This window comes from Carassius carassius, chromosome 8 (assembly GCF_963082965.1).
Source record: "Carassius carassius chromosome 8, fCarCar2.1, whole genome shotgun sequence".
Lineage (NCBI taxonomy): Eukaryota > Metazoa > Chordata > Actinopteri > Cypriniformes > Cyprinidae > Carassius > Carassius carassius.
This window is the reverse complement of record NC_081762.1, coordinates 22,995,915-23,014,393: the sequence shown is the minus strand read 5'-3', so window position 1 is coordinate 23,014,393 and position 18,479 is coordinate 22,995,915. Positions and strand designations below refer to the sequence as shown.

The following is an 18,479-nucleotide window of genomic DNA, read 5'->3' as shown; positions in this document are numbered from 1 at the left end:
TCTCTCTGGAGGGCAGCAGTGTGCTTGTCTAATGACTAAAAGCCATAACAAATACCAAGCCTTCATTACACTCATTCTTAGCCACCTATTTCATCAATCAATAGTCTACACCACATCATCCTGTCTCAGCACTAAAGACTAATGATATCCACAGACAGTGCCCAGTCCTTTTAAATGACCAGACAGTGCATTCAATCCCAGGACTTTCAATACTTCCTCTAGTCTGATGCAGTACATTGTCATTGTGAGATCAATAAGTGGCTGGTTAGTTGCAGTTTTAAAGGCAATCATCCCTCTAATTATTGCTCATACTTAGGGTTAGTGATTTGAACAAACACCTAACCCACAAAATTAAGCTTCAATATTTAACTCATCCCACTGTTAAATGATACCTTATTAAGCGACTAGCTGGGGAGAGGCTATTCATTTTCTAAAGGAAAAGACTTCGATTTTTATCTTTGCCTTTGCAGATGATGAGGATGAAAAAGACGTGCATTGAAAAAGGAGCCGAAGCCTTGACTATTATAGAGGAGATGGACTTATTTGACTTGGGGTAGAAAGCAAACAATTAGCAACCACTGAGCCACACCCTAGAAACCACACAGAACCCCTAGCTACCACATACTATCCACATTTATTTTTATGTTTGTATCTATATCTATGTGATGTAAAAGTGAAAATGAATGCTGATTTTATTTGGCTGACTGAATGCTTGGATGTTGTAGCTGTTTGCTAGGATGTTCTAGCCAGTTACTAGACATATCTACAGTGTTTTGTCTTGTTGCTAACTGAGCAGTTCTCATCAGCATCATTAGCATTTTGTGTCTTGTGACTTCTTGGATGGATTGGTCAAAGTATGGCAAGTATTGACACACATTATGGATTAGACAGTACAAATGTGATCTGTAACACTTAAAGGTAGGTATAGATAACTGTGCAGGTTATCATTGCTGCTGGCAGAGGCAGGTGGCGGCAAAAAGCATGTGATAACCTGGGAGTGCATTTCCAGGTAAAAACTGTGAGAAAACAGCATTTACTATGTAGATGTAGCGCATAAATCATCTACTCTTCCTGTCCCTCCTCCTAAATTGCTTTTTCTCTTCCATGCTATCGCTCTATTCCCGCAAACCCCTACTTTTGTGCCCCCTCTTCCTTTTCCCCTCCTCTCTCTCCATCTCATTTCCTCTCCTTCATTTTCATCCTCCTCTCCTCTATCATTTCCTGCCGGCCGGCCTTCCATCACCCTCTCTCTCACTGTGCAGACATCACTGCCATATTGCGACAGTGACACCTCCATTAATCAATTTAGCAAACAGCACTGTCTGATCTGCACACAGTGTCATGCACACGCGCGCACATGCCAAAACATCCAGGATGGGTATCTACAATTCATTCACCTCGATCTGGCCCTGTGGAAGTCAAGGTCATGAGTACCGTGGGGAATCCATACGTCATGTAATCTCAGGCGGTGACATGTGGGATTATGGATGTCTGTATGTTACGATCCTGCTTCCCTATGGTGTTATTGAATTCATTTTTCATATTTACCATATGCATATATGGTAAGCATACAGGGGATCTCATCGGTGAATGCTATATGACAGACAGTCTAATTAACAGGATGTACAGCTCTTTGTGCACTCAATACTGCCATCTTCTGATATGATTTTAGGATCGCATTACCAAGATTAATTTATCTAATGCTGCCCCCTTCCGGTTAGTAAAGGAACTTACTGACTGCTGAATGAAATGCTGCCCCCTTTTGACAGGAGAGTAGATTTTCATCTTACTCTTTCTTTTGATTGGGGAACTTCACAGTACTTTACACTCAACAGTGCCACAGCCAGGTAGAGATTAACACCACCAATTTCTTAGACAAATAAACGATAAAAAAAAAAAAGCTTTGGCAAAAGCTGTCACTGGGGTGGTACCTTTTCAATACTGAGAGTGTAGTATCTTTATATGTAATTTCATAATTACCTTTATTTTTGTACTGTCTTTAAAATATGGTAACAATGTACTGACAACCATTTGTGGTAAACTAAAAAGTACTTTAACATAAATCATATTGAAACTTGTATGCCATGTATGTACATATATTTGCAGTTAATGTAAGAATTTGGTAGCAATTTAATGCATTAAAAATATAGTAACTTTAAATGTAATTGAATAATTCACTACATTATGATCAAATTCGAATCCAAATTATAATCAAGTATTTTGCATGTGCTTTAGTATGTTAGCCAACACATCAAAATAAGTGCACTTCTTAAAATGGGTCATGAAGTGCCTTTTTAACATTTAACATGCTATCAACATTTTTACTTCATTTAGAAATATTAAGCTATTTTCTGTCCTGTTTTAACCGCCCTCATCAGAACACTCTGCTATGATTGACTAATAGTTGTGTATGTTTGACAGTCTATGTCCTTCACAGATGGACGCTGCTGTGATAACCCATAAATAACTCAACACATACATATCATATAATTAATGCTGGATCCAATATAGTCAGCACAGCATTGTCTTTCGTTTCAATCTTCCTGAAAATCCTTCGTTGAAGTATGCCTTGTTTATGTTCATCTCAGAAGGCCACAGTCTGAAAAAAGACGAAGAACTCTTACTCTTACGAGAACCGACACCTGAACTCTGTTTCACAAGCCTTAGACCTTCACTCAAGACAATACACACAACTGAGAGAAAGTTTCACACCTCTGTATGATTCTCCACATCCACTTCCTTTAATCACTCTCCCTCTCTCTCCCTTCATTTCAATCTAAACACAGGACACTACAAAGATCATCGATACCACCTTTCTTAATCAGAGTTTATTACAATACAACTATTCATGTTTGATGTTGTTTAAAAAAGGTCTCTATGTGTCTGGTAAAAGGGTCTCATTTTTATAACAATAGAATAGATGGCCATCAAGATTAGAAAACACTGAAGACAGACAGCCCAGGTCTTTCAACCATAATTACCTCCTGTATGTAAATCTTCCCACAGAAATCAAAGTTAGTCACATGCAACCACCAAAAGTGATTCGCTAAAACACCTGCAATAAACAAACAATACCATTTGGTAAGTTTGGGATTCTTTTGGATATTTAAGGATATTTAAAATTGGCTTGGGTGGGTTTAAAAAATTTGGGCTGGTCTGGGGTCAGTTTAGCAGTTTTTAAACATATATTGTATAGTAGGGTAATTGGCTAACAAACAAACCCAAGTGTGCATATACTGCATCCAAACAGTCCTCACGACGTTATAAACACAGTCACACTGTAGTGCAGAGGCGCTGATGCTGATGTGGACGTCGCGGCCATACTTTTAGCCAAACAAAATCTGCAGACAGACGTGATGATTCATGAGCAACAACGGATCTAATTTTAAATGTATGAACTGATCATAATGCCTAAATATAAGTTACATGGTAAAGAGTGGGAGAGTGTTTTAACACTCAAAACGTGAATTACGCCTGTTGAGGGAGAGATGACACGAAGGCTCCACACAGGGAAATGGTTTAATCAAAATCTATTTATATCTAATCTATATCTATACGATCCTGTATTTTATCTTTTAAACAATCCAGATTGGTATATCCTTGAAAGCTGCTGGATTTGTTAGTTTTGACTTTGAAATGTATTTAACGTTATTACATTATTTTGTTGTCATTATGTTGTTTTAAGGAGTTAAAATGGCTCTTAACAACCTTGACTGACATATTCTGTCACATTATTTTGACTTTTAAAGTTTTGGCAGTTTTTTGTTGGAGTGGGTGGATCTTTGTGAGCTTTTGGGCTGGAAATCATCCGTTCAATCTGGCAACACTGGTGCTATATCATTGACGGGGAGCAGGGCAATCAATAGTAAATATGACCAAAACAGGGGATTATTATTATTTTTTATATGAATAATAAAATCACTATATAGGTGCATTTGAAGTGTTTATGAGGAGTGTGGGAGTATTATTGCGCTTACTGTATGACATGGAGGCGCCCGAGCAAGCCCATGCTTTTTTTTTTTTTTTTTCAGAAAGAAGTTAAAATACTCTGTCAATTTTGGGATATGAAATTTCTGTTGTCTCATGCAGTCTGCGTGGATGGAGTACGTCACAACAATAAACCAACGGCTCACAGAAATAAACCTTTTTTGCATTTCTCTATTAAAGGCACGTCCATTAACAGCAAACTGTGGAGATGGCATTTGGCAACTTCTTTGCAGCTGACACTGACTGAGAAAGCACTAGTATATTAATATATAATAATAACATCTTTTTCACAGATGCATTCATAATCAATACCTTTGCTGGTGCACACCCTTGAGTGTGGCATAGACTACGCCTAAAGGATGGTTTTGTAGGTTATTGTATTAATCTATTTAATATAAACGTGCAACCAGAAAAAAAATCATTAGTCAGGGGCAGACCTACTTAGCACAAGGCACAGATTCATTTTTTTTATAAAATGCAATGACATTATGAGATGTGTGACTGCCAATCACATCACAATGTATTGCATTGCACAAGTTATGCATGTGAGTCAAAAGTTTTTATCTTATTTACTCTTTTTTATGTATGTGGCTGCTAGCCAAAAGCTGGTCTGCCAAAAGCTGTCGTTTTTGCAGACTGACTTCAATGTAACCTGCTTTTAGACTAATGAGAAAGATTTGAGTTCTGAAACTTACAGGACGTTTTTTTATATAGTAAAATGACCTCTTATATGTCAGAAGATCAAGGGAATTTTAATTTCTCAGTTAATGATCCCTTTAAAGCACAACATAAAACTTAAAACTTAATAATAATAATAATAATAATGTATTTTAAAGTGAAAATGTTAATGTAAAATTAACATTTGAAGTGTTTATGAGTCTTTATTAAAAAAGTGCACTAACAGGTTTTAAGAAACACACTCATGAAAGTGTACTATCTTAAGAGGCCTTGTATTTTATAAATATTGTTTAATATTGCGTTCAAGTACAGATTCAAAGTACACTCATTTTAGAGTCGGTACAATTAAGCGCACCTCTTTTTCACAAGGGTTCTTGGTTACTAAAAAGCATCGGTTTATCTGTCTCAAAAAGTAAAGCAAACTTTGCTGTCATTAACACATACAGCATGTCTATTCTAAAAGCAGCGCATGCATATTTATGCTTTAAATGTATAGAAATGTTAACTGCTGGATAATTATTTAATGTAATTTGATTGCTTAACTCATTCATTCATTCATTAGAGTAGTATAATGGATCTAAATGTGCAAATATAATTTATTTAAATATAAATAAATAAATATAAATATAAATTTATTCTTTTAAATATAAAGCATTCTGTTTATTCCATCTTGATCCAACAATAAAAGAGCGTGTACAGTCCAGAGTGAGTGGTGTTGCACATAAGTTGGATAACGTTAGATATTGTTTATAAATCCTGATATGTATATGCTAAGGTTTATAGATCAGGCCTGACTGTCACAAATGTATTTTGTTACATCAATGAATGAAATCATGAACAACAAGATGCTTTTACTTTGCTTTATAAGATTTCCCCATGGCTATTTTTTCAATGGTTTTTAAAAAGCGGTGGGGACATGTCCCGCCCGTCCAAGCTGCCAATTACATCTATGCTAAAAAAGTAGATGAAATACAAATCTTGCAGCTTTTATATGAAAATGGAAATGATAAACAAGTGATAAAATGTATCTATTATTTGATTTGAAATGTTGAAGATCACATAACCTATTCACAGATAACACAACCTATATATCCGTCCAAGTAGCGAATTTTATTTATGTGAGGAAAAAAAGGAGGGTTTCAATCCAATGTGTGCAATAAAAAAAAAAAAAAGTTCACTTCTAGGGAACTTGGCATAACATGAAAAATGGCAGATGTAGCCAAGAAGTCTTCAGTTTGGAAAATTCTAGATAATTAGTCCTTTTATAAAGTTTCAGTTTATTGCAATGCCTCCTCAGTAATTACAATACTGGTCTCATCATACATAAGAACAGGGTGCGATTTAAAAAAAAAACAGAGGGGGGGGGGGGGGGGGTGAAACATTTTAATTCATAAAAATAAATCATGAGAACATGAACTAGATGATGTCATGCGCTAATTAGCATATTTATGACGTAAGTGCGTCGTATTGTATTGCCTCCCTATGCTCACATACTGCAATTTAATTTAGCCATTTAATTTAATTCTCAATAAAACTGTATTTATTACTATATTTTAATGTTTCTGTTGTCAGACAACTGAATGAATATTATAATGACTGAAATGTGGTCCATTAAGACTACATAACCAGCTCTCAAACATTAATCTGCACTAATGAAATCAAATACACATACGATAAAGTCAGTGGTTGTGCTGTGACTGATGTCGGCTGTACTTGCTTGTGAAACAGAGTTAGAAGCAACAGAATATCTTTTTTTTTTACTGAAAGTGCTGCTCCTCTCTGCGCTCGCTGAACATAACAGATGCAGAGAGAGAGAGGCTCGCGCTGGGAAAGAGAGACCTCACGCTCGTACGGCAGTCTCTTTAGTCTCAGAGACTAAATAATGATTGCCCAAAATGTCGCTAGCGACAAAGTCTCCAAGTTAGCAACTCCACTGCCCAGCGGACCGGAATTGTTTTAATGCGAGGTAGGAAAATCTGACAGCGCAGGACAAATCGACAGAACACCGGCTTCAACCGTCTCGCAAGTGTTGATAGGCTATTACTCGTGAGGTCTAACCAATCAGATATCGCCGTGGGCGGGACATTGAGCAAGTCTGCAGAGTAGTGAATACAGAGAGGCTGCGCAGATAAATTTACTTTAATCAAACCACGGATCCGTGATAAGTTTTGTGATCCGTCTCACTAGTGTAGTTGCACTGATCACTTTGAGGGGGGGTTAAATTTATCCCCACCGGGGATAATCCCCACCCTGCATAAGAATACAAACACATTCTTACCTGTATAATGTCTGTCATCTGCATTAGAAGCAGAACACAGGAGAAAGAGAATAAAAAAATTATAAGCAATGAACAAAATATAAACCTGATCTGAAACTGAAAGCAGACAAATACACTGGCACTCACAGTGGCAGACAGGTTTGGGTGAGTCCCACTTGCCCAGTTTAGTGCACTGAGTGCTGTTTCTGCCCACCAGGATGAAACCCTCCAGACAGCTGTAGTGCAGTATAGTGCCCTCCACCGCTGGGCCTGGAGGGTGAACCGTCACACGGCCGTTCTCCAGAGACGTCCACACCCGCGCACACGGCAGCACTGAGGAGCACACACACACACACACACCACAGCACAGGGTCACTTATACAAACACACTGGATGCCATTCAAAACTTCAGAGGTGCTTCACACTGTTGTGTTGACTTGATGCTAAAGGATGGGTTATATGCATTTAGGATCTATCCTTTATGTGAGCAGACTGGAATGGACATTTCTTTTACAGGATTAATTACCTTTATAAAGCTTGCAGTCTTACCATTCATTTCTTATATTATTAGCAATGAAAAGATGGCAAGAACAGAACGTATCACCCTGAGAGACCAATTATATAACGCACAATATGCTCAGCGACCATCTGTAGTACTTCATAGTTGCATCACGTAGTGATTGTCAAATGCATCTGCACTTTTGTGTGAACGCCATTTTCAAACAGCACAGGACAGTTTGAAGGTTTGAATTGTGTGTGTGTGCAGGTGTACTTGACCTAGCTTACTTTTGGGGACAAAACTGCTGAAAAAAATATTTTAGCTAAATCTGACAAAAATTCATTTTTGAGAATGTCCTGAAAAGAGTAATGTTTATAATTAATGTTAAAAAATAATGTTTTCTACATTAATAGGAAGATATGCTTCTTGTGCAGCAAAATCAGCATGTTAGAATGATTTCTGAAGGATCACGTGACACTGAAGACTGGAGTAATAATGCTGAAAATTCAGCTTTGCATCACAGGAATAAATGATATTTTAAAATATATTAACATACATTTATCGATCAAATAAATTCAGTCATGGGGAGCATATCTTCTTTAAAAAAAATACAGAAATCTTACTGACCCCAAGCCTTTGAACGTTACGTCAAGCCATAACGAATAATGGAAATGATGCACACTGGAAATAGAAGGTTAAGACAAGCTGCATTATATTGTGGGATATACTTTGCCATGAATCCCAGGTATTTACCTGGATGACCTGCTGTACTCCATCTGCCTTCATGGGTACCATGTCCCACAATGCAATGCTGCGTGACCTTCCTAGTGTGATGAATTTATCAGATCAGCCACAGTTTTGCACACCACAATTTTGACAGATGTATTTTGTAAATCAGAAATAGTTGCTGAATTAATGAGGTCATGTGACAGCAGTGTTGCACAAACTGTCTGAAATGCTCATCAGTGTATTCTGTGTACTGCTTTTAATTCCTCCCAGCAGCAGGCACTGAACAGTGTATACTGCACACTATGCACTAATCCAGGGGTTTTCGATCTCTTACATGCCATGGACACCCAATTATGATCATTCTCATACGAGAGACCCCATCCTAAAATATAAAAGCCAACTACACATGTATTCAGACAATTTTTACACACTGTTTTTCTCTGAACGTATCTCTCCCCTGTGGCCCCCTGGAGTCAGTTTGAAAATGGCTACACTAAGCATTATTTTGTAAAACATCACCATAATCACTAATCACTTCATTCTGAGGCACTGTTAGAGTAAGGTCATTTAAATCAGATTAATTTAAGAAGAGATGTCAAAGAGAAGTTATGATTTATATGGTAGGTAAACACACTGTGTGATTTACTATGAAACATTGTTTCATAGTAAACACATTTGTTGACATTTTAAAACATGACTGCTGATCTTGTAAAACCAGATGTATCTGGTTTCCTGATAAACAGTTTTCCTACTGTTCCTACTGACAAAAACACCTCCATCACTCATGCATTTTTCACTCAGCATGACAGGATGGTAGGCTTTGGTGACATATTTGTGTGATCTATTGCGCTTTCTGCTTTTAAACGCTCTGCCCTTTAACATCTCTTCCAAATTAAAGCGACGAATAAATTCAACTAATAATGAGATAAATTACATTTCATTCTTACTAGAGAAGGTGTATTAGTATTAAAAGCTAATACTTTATATTTCTTACAAGTAATGTCTTTTAGTACAAGCAGGTCATCATGACTTAAATCTTTCCTCTTTTTTTGTTTTTTTTTGTGCTCTTGCAAGACATGATGCACCCAGCCGAACATGTTATGGCATCAAAACACTGACCTAAAGCAGCGTTTTAATTATTTTTATTTGTGAAGATGGGTGTACATGACTTGATTAAACAGGCTTTCATGTAAAGTTACAGTACAGAAAATAAATAAATAAATAAATGTCAAAAGCTAGAAAAATATATGTGGAAACAATACACTTTCCCTCAAGGCACATTTCAGACCATTGCAGATAGGGAATAAAGTGGGAAGAACATACAGCATTTGCTGCGCTGGTTCAGGTCAGTCCATGTGCCGTCAGGGAGACACTTCCTGACCTTTGGCCCCACGATCACTCTGTTCCCTCTGCAGATATACTCGATTTCATAATCCACCGGCAACACCTGAACACTGCGGATCTGCATTCAGACACAGAGAGCAGAGTTACAATGAATTTAACCGCTAATGCATACACTACCATCCAAAAAATAGATGTAAGATTATTTATTTATTTGAAAGAAGGAAATACATACTACTAACATTAGTATCGAACTAATCAAAAGTAAAGACATTTATAATGTTGCAAAAGGTTTGCTGCACTTTCTATTCAACAAACAATCCTGAATAAATCTTATGTTTCCATAACAATTTCAAGCAGCCAAACAGTATTTTTTAATAATCAGAAATGTTTCTTGAGCAGCAGATCAGCATATTAAAATGATTTCCGAAGGATCATGTGACACTGAAGAAGGCTGGAGTAATGATGCTGGATGTTCAGCTTTGATCACATTACATTTGAAAATATATTTAACATGAAAACTTTTTATTTTTATTTATTTTTTTAATAATATTTCACAATATTACTGTTTTTACTCAATTTTAAATCAAATAAATGCAGCCTTGGTGAGCTTAAGAAGCTTCTTTTAAAACGTTAAAAAACGTCAGATTTTTCAACAGCAGTGTAGTCCATCTAAACTCACACAGATATACACGTTTAATACAGCAAGTTACTAATAAATTCAATCTTCACACCTGTTCCTGTGTCAGACCCCTGTATCTGATCCCTCCATCTCTTGGCGGGCGAATGATAGCACAACCTAATGGAAAAAAAAACTGTAAATAATCAAAGATAATCACGCTTTCTAAAAGATACCTTACACATAATGCTAACACATTCACAGAAACGCTACCACCATTCATCTCAAATTTTGTCCATTAGATGGCGCACTCTTCTCTCTGAACATGTTACTCAGGATGTCCATGAACAGCCATGATGGAAACTCTTGTGTTGTCGTTTAATCCTAGCTTCAACTCGCCATTCCTGCCACTATAGTGAAACTGGGTGGCTTTATATGTATATATTATCCTCCACTTCACAAAACAAAAAATTAATTGAACTACATTTAGAGTGGCTTCATTAGCAGAGCACACTGTAATCACAAACCACGAATGTGGCCCTATAGTACTAGTAAACTCAAGAGTGCTAATTTTCCATTATATTTGAGTCATTAATGCCTCTAATCTGTGTAAATGCCTGAGTGTCCCCTGGGCTCACGGCTCTGCTGGGGATTTGCTGCCAGAATGAAAGAGCGGCGTAGCTGTAGCCTGTTATTATAGTCTGGTTCACCTACAGGGTCAGCAGCTAATTACAGTCATCTCCAAACCCAGAGCCCAGGGGCACGGCAGACCAGCAGGACTGTGTGAGCTTGTGTGTTCACACGTGCATGTGTGTGTTACAGTCGTTTTGTGTGCAAGGGCATTTTTGGGCACAAAAACACCAGCGGCATTATCAAAAATCAAATGCTGCCACTGGCGTGCTCTTTGCAGTTTTGAAGAGACTTGAGAGTAGTTTGAAATGCCAAACCTACACACAACATGTATTCTGGCATTTTGTGACTGCACACTGTATTTTAAGAAGACTACGTACACGTTGCTGCTAAATATGGCTGTCACTCCTCGACCGAATGCTTCATCCGGTTCTGTATGTGGAACAGGTCAGGATGGTCAACTAGTCTTCAACAACCAGGTGGGATTTAAAGGGAATTCATTTTGAGATGTAACTTCTCTTAGAGCAAGGTTATTATTCTTATCTTAAAGTATTCAAACATTTTTGTTAAAGGAAATAAAGCTAAAATAAAATAAAAAATGTCATTATTAGATTTTAAAAAAAAAAGTTAACATATGCATAAACTGAAATAAGTTTGAATAGTTTGAATTAAATTACTAACAAGAAATACATAAAAACTACTAACTGCAATAGAAATCATTTAAATCTAAATACTTAATCTAGAAATATTAATATAACTAATAAAAGTACATACTAAAACAAAATGACAAATCAGGTTAAACAGTTGATTTCAATTTTTCAATGGGAATAGTTATTGCCTTGTTCAGTAATCTAAACTTTGCGGAGTGTATGTGCCTGACCTATAATGACAGATCAGGAGATACACTGTGAAAAGAGATACTCCACAGGCTCTTATTGCTGTTCAACAGGCCATAGAATGGGACAATTATGCATGGGAGGATTATATACGTGAGGATTTATGTACTTATTATAGCTGTCAGACATCTAATAGTGTTGATATTGTGTTTCATTAGTCGTTCAGCTCAGGCAAAACAGACTAGCTAAGCTTGTAATATCTGAGATAGGAAGGATGCAATTAGAGCTGGATGGAGGAGACGTGAGAAAAAATTCAATTCTAGATGCTGACTGATGTGACCAGTGAATAAGACCTTTTTACACACCTGGAATATCAACACACTGCCAAGCAAACACAAACAAATAAAAACAAAGAGATGCACATACAAACGGACAAATGCTCACACACACACAATTAAAGCTGGGGATCGAGAAGTGCTGTCAACTTAAACGAAAGCTATTAAATGTCATTTCATTAACTGAAATAAAGCTGAAATAAAATGAAATATAAATTGAAAAAAAAGTTGAAGCTAGATAGAAATAAAACCAAAATGATTAAAAATATCCAAAGCATAAAAAAGACTAATCTAAAATGAAAATATTAAAATAAAAGCTCATTCTAATTCCCATCTATTAGTATATTTTATAGTACACAAAAAAAACAGAACCGTTTTAATTTTTATAAAAATACTGGAAACACTGCACTGAAATGTATAAAATTAGATAAGCCATACTAAATGTTGCATCTATTGTAAATTAATGTGAATGAGAAAAATAAATGCATGCCACACAATCCTGCAAAAACAGTAAATAGATGATACATCTTGCTTTCTATTGTCCTTGAAGGCTGCATGCAACAACAAACATAAAGCACGACCACGACCTAAAAAATGTGGGAGGTAACTTCCATTAAACTGTAAACAATCAGTGAAAGATTCGCTCAATGAAAGCAATAAGCATTTTCAAAAACTGGCTACAATGAGGTGACATTACTTTACTCACCCTTCAAAAATTGATCATTAAAAGAACATTTTAAAGTGCAAAACGTTAACAAATTACAACATGCCATAAAACCAAAAAAGCTTGCTTATTTCTGTAGCAATAGTTTGGACTTGGATTAAATTTGACTGTAGTAATATATGTCTATATTAAGTAATGATTTGAAAGCATCAGTGAGAAAACAAACCTAGAATTTGTAGAGAAAAATATATTTTCTTAATACATTCCAATTAATTATTCATGGTTTATATTGTTAATTAAATCAGGAAAGCAGACCACAAATGCACAGTATATGATGTATTTTTTCATGCTGTTACAGCAGAATTGCAAAATGAAAAATCAGGAGGAAAAGAATGCAGCGGAGTGAAAAGAGTTCTTGCCATAGACATTCTTGTTATATCATGTCACATTAAAATACCAAGCATTACATTATTCTTCTGCAGTCTAAAAAATAGAACATAGCTCATTCAGTCAAACTGATGGATAAGAATGACTTGTAGTGCAACTTTATTATTTTAAATTATTAGTTTCAGTCTTTTTAAATGGGAACTTCCTCAAACTGAAAGTGTCTTCAATAATATAAAACGCACTATGGCTTGTTAGTTAAAAGATAGAGAAAACAAACTGAAACGTTTTATAAAGAAGTTTATATATTATATTAACAAATACTAAAACATATAACCAATATGTGAACCTAGACCACAAAACCTTAAGTCTTAAGTGTAAATTTTTCAAAATTGATATTTATACATCATCAGAAAGCTGAATAAATAAGCTTTCTATTGATGTATGGTTTGTAAGGATCGGACAATATTTGGCCAAGATACAGCTATTTGAAAATCTGAGGGTGCAAAATGAAGTACTTAGCAATTACTAATCAAAAATTAAGTTTTTATATATTTACGGTAGGAAATTTACAAAATATGTTCATGGAACATGATCTTTACTTAATATCCTAATGACTTTTGGCATAAAAGAAAAAGTTGATCATTTTGACCCATACAATGTTTTTTTGGCCATTGATAAAAATATACCCCAGCGACTTAAGACTGGTTTTGTGGTACAGGGTCACATATAATATATAAACAATACTAAAATTGCTTTGATATGAAGTCATATTAGTACTGTAATAAAAGCTGTTTTATTTTACATGGAGTGGGACACTTATGGAGGCTATTTTTTAACCACATGACCAAACTAAATAAATAACTTTATAAATAATAGCTGACTGCTAATTTTAACAGTGACCAAACCAAAAACATGCTTTTAGTGATACATCCACACCATTAGGTGTCAGTATAAGTATAAAACCATATTGGACAGTGCAATGCACACAATGTTACCAAGTATGTGGTTTTCCTGATGAATTAGGTTACTTTTATACTGCTGCCACAGGGTTTATTTTACCCATGGATTGAAGTGAAGGAAATGGAGAATTTAGAATGGAAGAAAGTGAATTTGGAATGATTTTAATGCAATTTTGATAGCCATTTTCCACCAGAATGGTTTTGTTACATACACCTGGCAACCCTGAAAGGCAACAACATATTACTGAGTGGACGTCATAAGTAGCACTAGCACGGTATATTTGTAGCAATAGCCAACAATACAATGTATGGGTCAAAATTATACATTTTTCTTTCATGCCAAAAATCTTTAGGATATTAAGTAAAGATCATGTTCCAAAAAGATATTTTGTAAATTTCGTACCGTAAATATATCAAAACTTAATTTTTGATTTGTAATATGAATTGCAAAATGAAACAAATGAAAACTATAAATGCAAATGAAATAAGCATTGATTAAAAAGTTAAATAAATCCACATATTATAAGAACACACACATACAGAACAAACCAAAGCTATCATACACAGGCTTCAGCTCTTTCCATTACCTGCGGTCGTATTACGTGAGGCCAGGGCGAGGGAAAATGTCCAGAGGAGAAGCCACAGAATAAACAAGAGGGCCATTCTTCCACCTGCAGATTGAGAGAAAGAGAGAGGCATTATCAGAGGAGGAATGACTGAGTGTGAAAACAGAGGGTGGAGAGTGATTGTTTAAGTTGTTATGAGATGAGCGTGAGAGGGGAGAGAAGAAGGCATGGGGTGAGGAATGAAACAGAAGGGCGGCGAGGAACAGATCAGAAACGGCACTTGCGGACAGACGGCCCTTTTGAAATCTCTGAACGGCTGATCTCCTCTTCGAGATTCACAGTTAGTCTACCACAACTGAGCAAATGAGTCACTCACGGCAGGGTGCCTTCCCTTACTCAGCCTACAGATCTGCTTAATATCTGCATCAAGGTGCGAGCACTGCCTAGCCGTCCCCATCAATATTCCCTTTCCGCCTAGCTGCTTTCTGACTCAGACGCACCAACGAGCATCACAGTGTGTGTAGATGGGGGAGGACAAGATGAATGATAGCTGTTGTTTCAGTCAATGGGTTTTGTGCATATATTGGTGTTGTTTTTGATAACAAGGGTCTCATTTTACTTGTAGCAGAGTATGTATAACAAATGAGATACATATACAGTATACACTTGATCCTTGAATATGATTGGCTGAGTGGCTTTTTTTGTGAGGGGGGGGGGTTGTTCTTTCTATATATGAACTGATACTCAACTAGGGTTGCAAAGGGCTGGAAAACTTCTGGAAACTTTCCAAAAATCCGTGGAAAATTCCAAAACATCCTGGAATGTTTCTGAAATTTACTGGAAATTTTCCACCTTTTTGTAACCCTATACTTAACTGATTAATTCGATAACACAGAGTCATTCAGGAACAATACAAGGGACTGTCTTGATGAGTGAATCATTAGATCATTTAAAATTCTATAAATTAATTTAACAATGCTGATTTATTCAGAAATAAAAGAAGCAAATGTATTTTACTGAATTATTAACTCAACGGATTGATTCAGTCAGGAATGAAATGGATGAGTCAATGTATCTTTCACTTAATTTGTTTAAAAACACTTGTGTATTCAGGGATGAAATAAGCTACTATCTTTACGAGTAAGTTATTGAATGATTGACTCAACTGACTCATTAAACAACACAAATTCATTCAGGCACAAGCAGGTGACTATATGAGTCCACTAGCTGAGCTGACACATTTAACAACATTGATTTATTCTGGATATAAAAAGTCACTAAGTGCATCCCAAATCACATACTTACGCACTGTTCTATGACATTTTTTAGTATAAATAGTGTGTTCAGTGCTTTCTCACTGAAAATTTCAAAAAGAAAAAGTGCACTTTAAATAATCGGATGATGCACTTAAAAAAAAAACAGTGAACACATAGATTGTAGTGCACTTTGTAAGTAATCTGTATAAATAGTGCTCAAGAATGGCTGTTGAGATGGTATTCTCAAGTGAAACGAGTAGAGGCTTGAACACGGAATCAGCATTCTTTAGTTACGACTTAACAAGTGGATTACATCACGAAGGGGGAGGGGCTATCAGATTCAGATTATTAATGACTGAATATAAATTCATACACTGCATGGTTGAGTACATAGTGTATGAGTACATATAGTGTATAGTGCATCATTTGGAACGTAGTTATTGTCTCCATGAGTCAATGAATCTTTCGCTTAATATGTTTGAGTCAATTAATCCTGCACTTAATTTAATTTAAAAACAAGCGACTGTCTTTATGATTAAGATATTGAATAACTGATTCAAGTGTCTCATTTACCTGTACCTTTTTCTGGATTTAAACAAATGTCTGTCTTTAAGAGTGAGTCGGTGAATCATTCACTTAATTGATTTGTTCAAAAACACAGACACATTCATGAACTAATTGACTGCCTTTATACATGAGTCAATGAATCACTGACTCAAGCGCCAGCCAGCGAACGCAGATCTGACATTAAAAACCACTCTGATTCATTCAGGAACAAAAACCCACTGCTGTGCTCTGATGTGCATGACGGTTGATTCTGATTACCATTCAGCAAAAAAGACAAAATAACTAGACATATGGTGTCTGAAATGTGGATGAATTAAGAAAATCTTCCAGCAATGAATTTGTAATTTTGTGTTCATTCATATTAACAAATATAAAACCTGGCGAGTAACCCATTAAAGCTGAATTTTTCTTGCAGTTGGAGCTTGGTTAGTGTTCATTTTGAACCCTGTTGACAACACTGAAGGGAATATTGAAAGCAAGATGTAATAGCAGGGCATGTTCATAAGTCCCTATAATGAGTGTGGAATTGCAGGGAAGCAAAAGAGAAACGTGCTTCAAAGAGCTGAAAATCCACAGAGAGATAAATCTGGGACGTAGAGCACGTAAACCACCGGCTTCGTACAACGAATTGGAGCCAGCACACACAAATGTTCCCATTCAATCACAATCTGATTAGACAGCCAACAATCAACCAGGACTAATCTACATAAATTAATTTCACCCAAATGATATGCTAATTTGAAATACAGGTAGCAAAGCAGGAAAACTCAACTCCACCGTAACGCTTTACACTTCCTGTGTTGTAATCACAATGGAAGCAATTTCTACAGATTATTCATGGCTTCTAACTGTTCTCAAAGGAGTATGAACGAGTATATGAGCCATAACACATTTCTTCCCACACTATACAAGCAGACAAGGCTTTCCGTCGTGGGAGCGCAGAGCGCTGTAAAGACGGTCTTTGCATGAAAGGCAGGTTAGGATTAACTTTAGCGGGTTCAGGCAGCACAAGGAAAGATTTTCATGAATGCACTGAACATATGGAGTTAACAGAAAAAAAGCTAGCATGGTGCCTTGTGCCTTGCTGTCTACTACTTACACTGGCAGCTGTCTTCTGAAGGGCTGTGCACACAGGACATGTTCTTGTGTTTTGTCTGCACTAATTGTTTTTCTGTGGTAAATCTGGAATAGGCAAAGATTTCTGTCCATTACAGCATGTCTCACACGATGAGCATATCATTTTTAAGATTCTATGTTAAGTTAAAAATAGTTTATGATATGCAGCACTGTAAATCAATGTTGGTTTTAAAACAATGGCCCCATTGGATGAACCTAAACATTGCTTATTTACATACACAGATGCATGTATGGGTAGTTGATGCATGCCCATGAAATTTCATCTCATTAAAACTGCATGCATAATAAGCTACCCATTAGCAAAGGTGTATGGGTGTTAAAGGGATACTCCACCCAAAAATTAACATTTTGTAATTATTCCACAACACCACAAGGATGTAATGTTTTCGTGTACAAGAAGTGTTCTCATCGCTACATAATGTTACGGTTGAACTCCTGGTGGCAGATGGACTATTTTGACGATGTCTTTAATACTTTTCTGGACCTTGACACTGTATTTTATTTGGCAGTATATGGGACAGTCTCAAAATGAGGCATAATATTGCTGCCTACATTTTGAAACAATTGTCATGCCTAGGTAGACTGCTTGCTAGGTTTTGGACAGCTGTTAACAGAGAGGGGCTCTGATGCTAGCTACAGTGAAGATGAGATTGTGACTGCTGCTTTGTTATGTGAAAATGAAGCTAATGAAAAGCACTTGCAGTGCAGGGTGAATGTACACACACACACACACAATCTGAAGACAGGGCTCCACCTGAGGTGTAAAACTGACCATGTGGTAGCAAGCTCTTTCTCATCTCTCTCCTCCTCTTTCTAACACATTCTCTCTCTCAGGTTTGCTTTTTTTTCCAGGCCAGCTGTTTCTTTTATTGTGTCCTTCCAAAATCACTGCTGTTTTTCTCCTTCCTCACTGTTCAGTCTTCTTTTATATCTCTACAGAACAATTACTCTCAATCTTTTCCCCCTCCATCTTTCTAACTGGCTTGTCTCATGAAAACAACAAATCTTTCACTCAAACGGTTTCTCACACCA

At 36.4% G+C, this 18,479-nt stretch overlaps 1 protein-coding gene and 1 long non-coding RNA gene across 4 annotated transcripts in view; one reads left to right on the top strand and one right to left on the bottom strand.

The window, feature by feature from the left end:
• Positions 1-18,479, top strand: part of LOC132145572 (uncharacterized) — a 229,446-nt gene that overhangs the window by 67,508 nt on the left and 143,459 nt on the right. The window lies entirely within an intron of this gene.
• The window catches only part of LOC132145569 (gamma-aminobutyric acid type B receptor subunit 1-like), a 131,232-nt gene that overhangs the window by 76,050 nt on the left and 36,703 nt on the right, over positions 1-18,479 (bottom strand). Inside the window, exons 2-6 of one of the 3 annotated variants that reach the window (XM_059556692.1) lie at positions 14,509-14,592; positions 10,226-10,290; positions 9,474-9,612; positions 7,070-7,255; positions 6,944-6,961 (exon numbers count right to left, since the gene is read on the bottom strand). In XM_059556692.1, coding sequence (XP_059412675.1) covers positions 6,944-6,961; positions 7,070-7,255; positions 9,474-9,612; positions 10,226-10,290; positions 14,509-14,584 — 484 coding nt within the window. In that variant the 5' untranslated portion in view covers positions 14,585-14,592. Of the gene's footprint in view, positions 1-6,943; positions 6,962-7,069; positions 7,256-9,473; positions 9,613-10,225; positions 10,291-14,508; positions 14,887-18,479 lie in introns of those variants that run through there. The other 2 variants (XM_059556690.1, XM_059556691.1) reach the window with 2 other exon arrangements.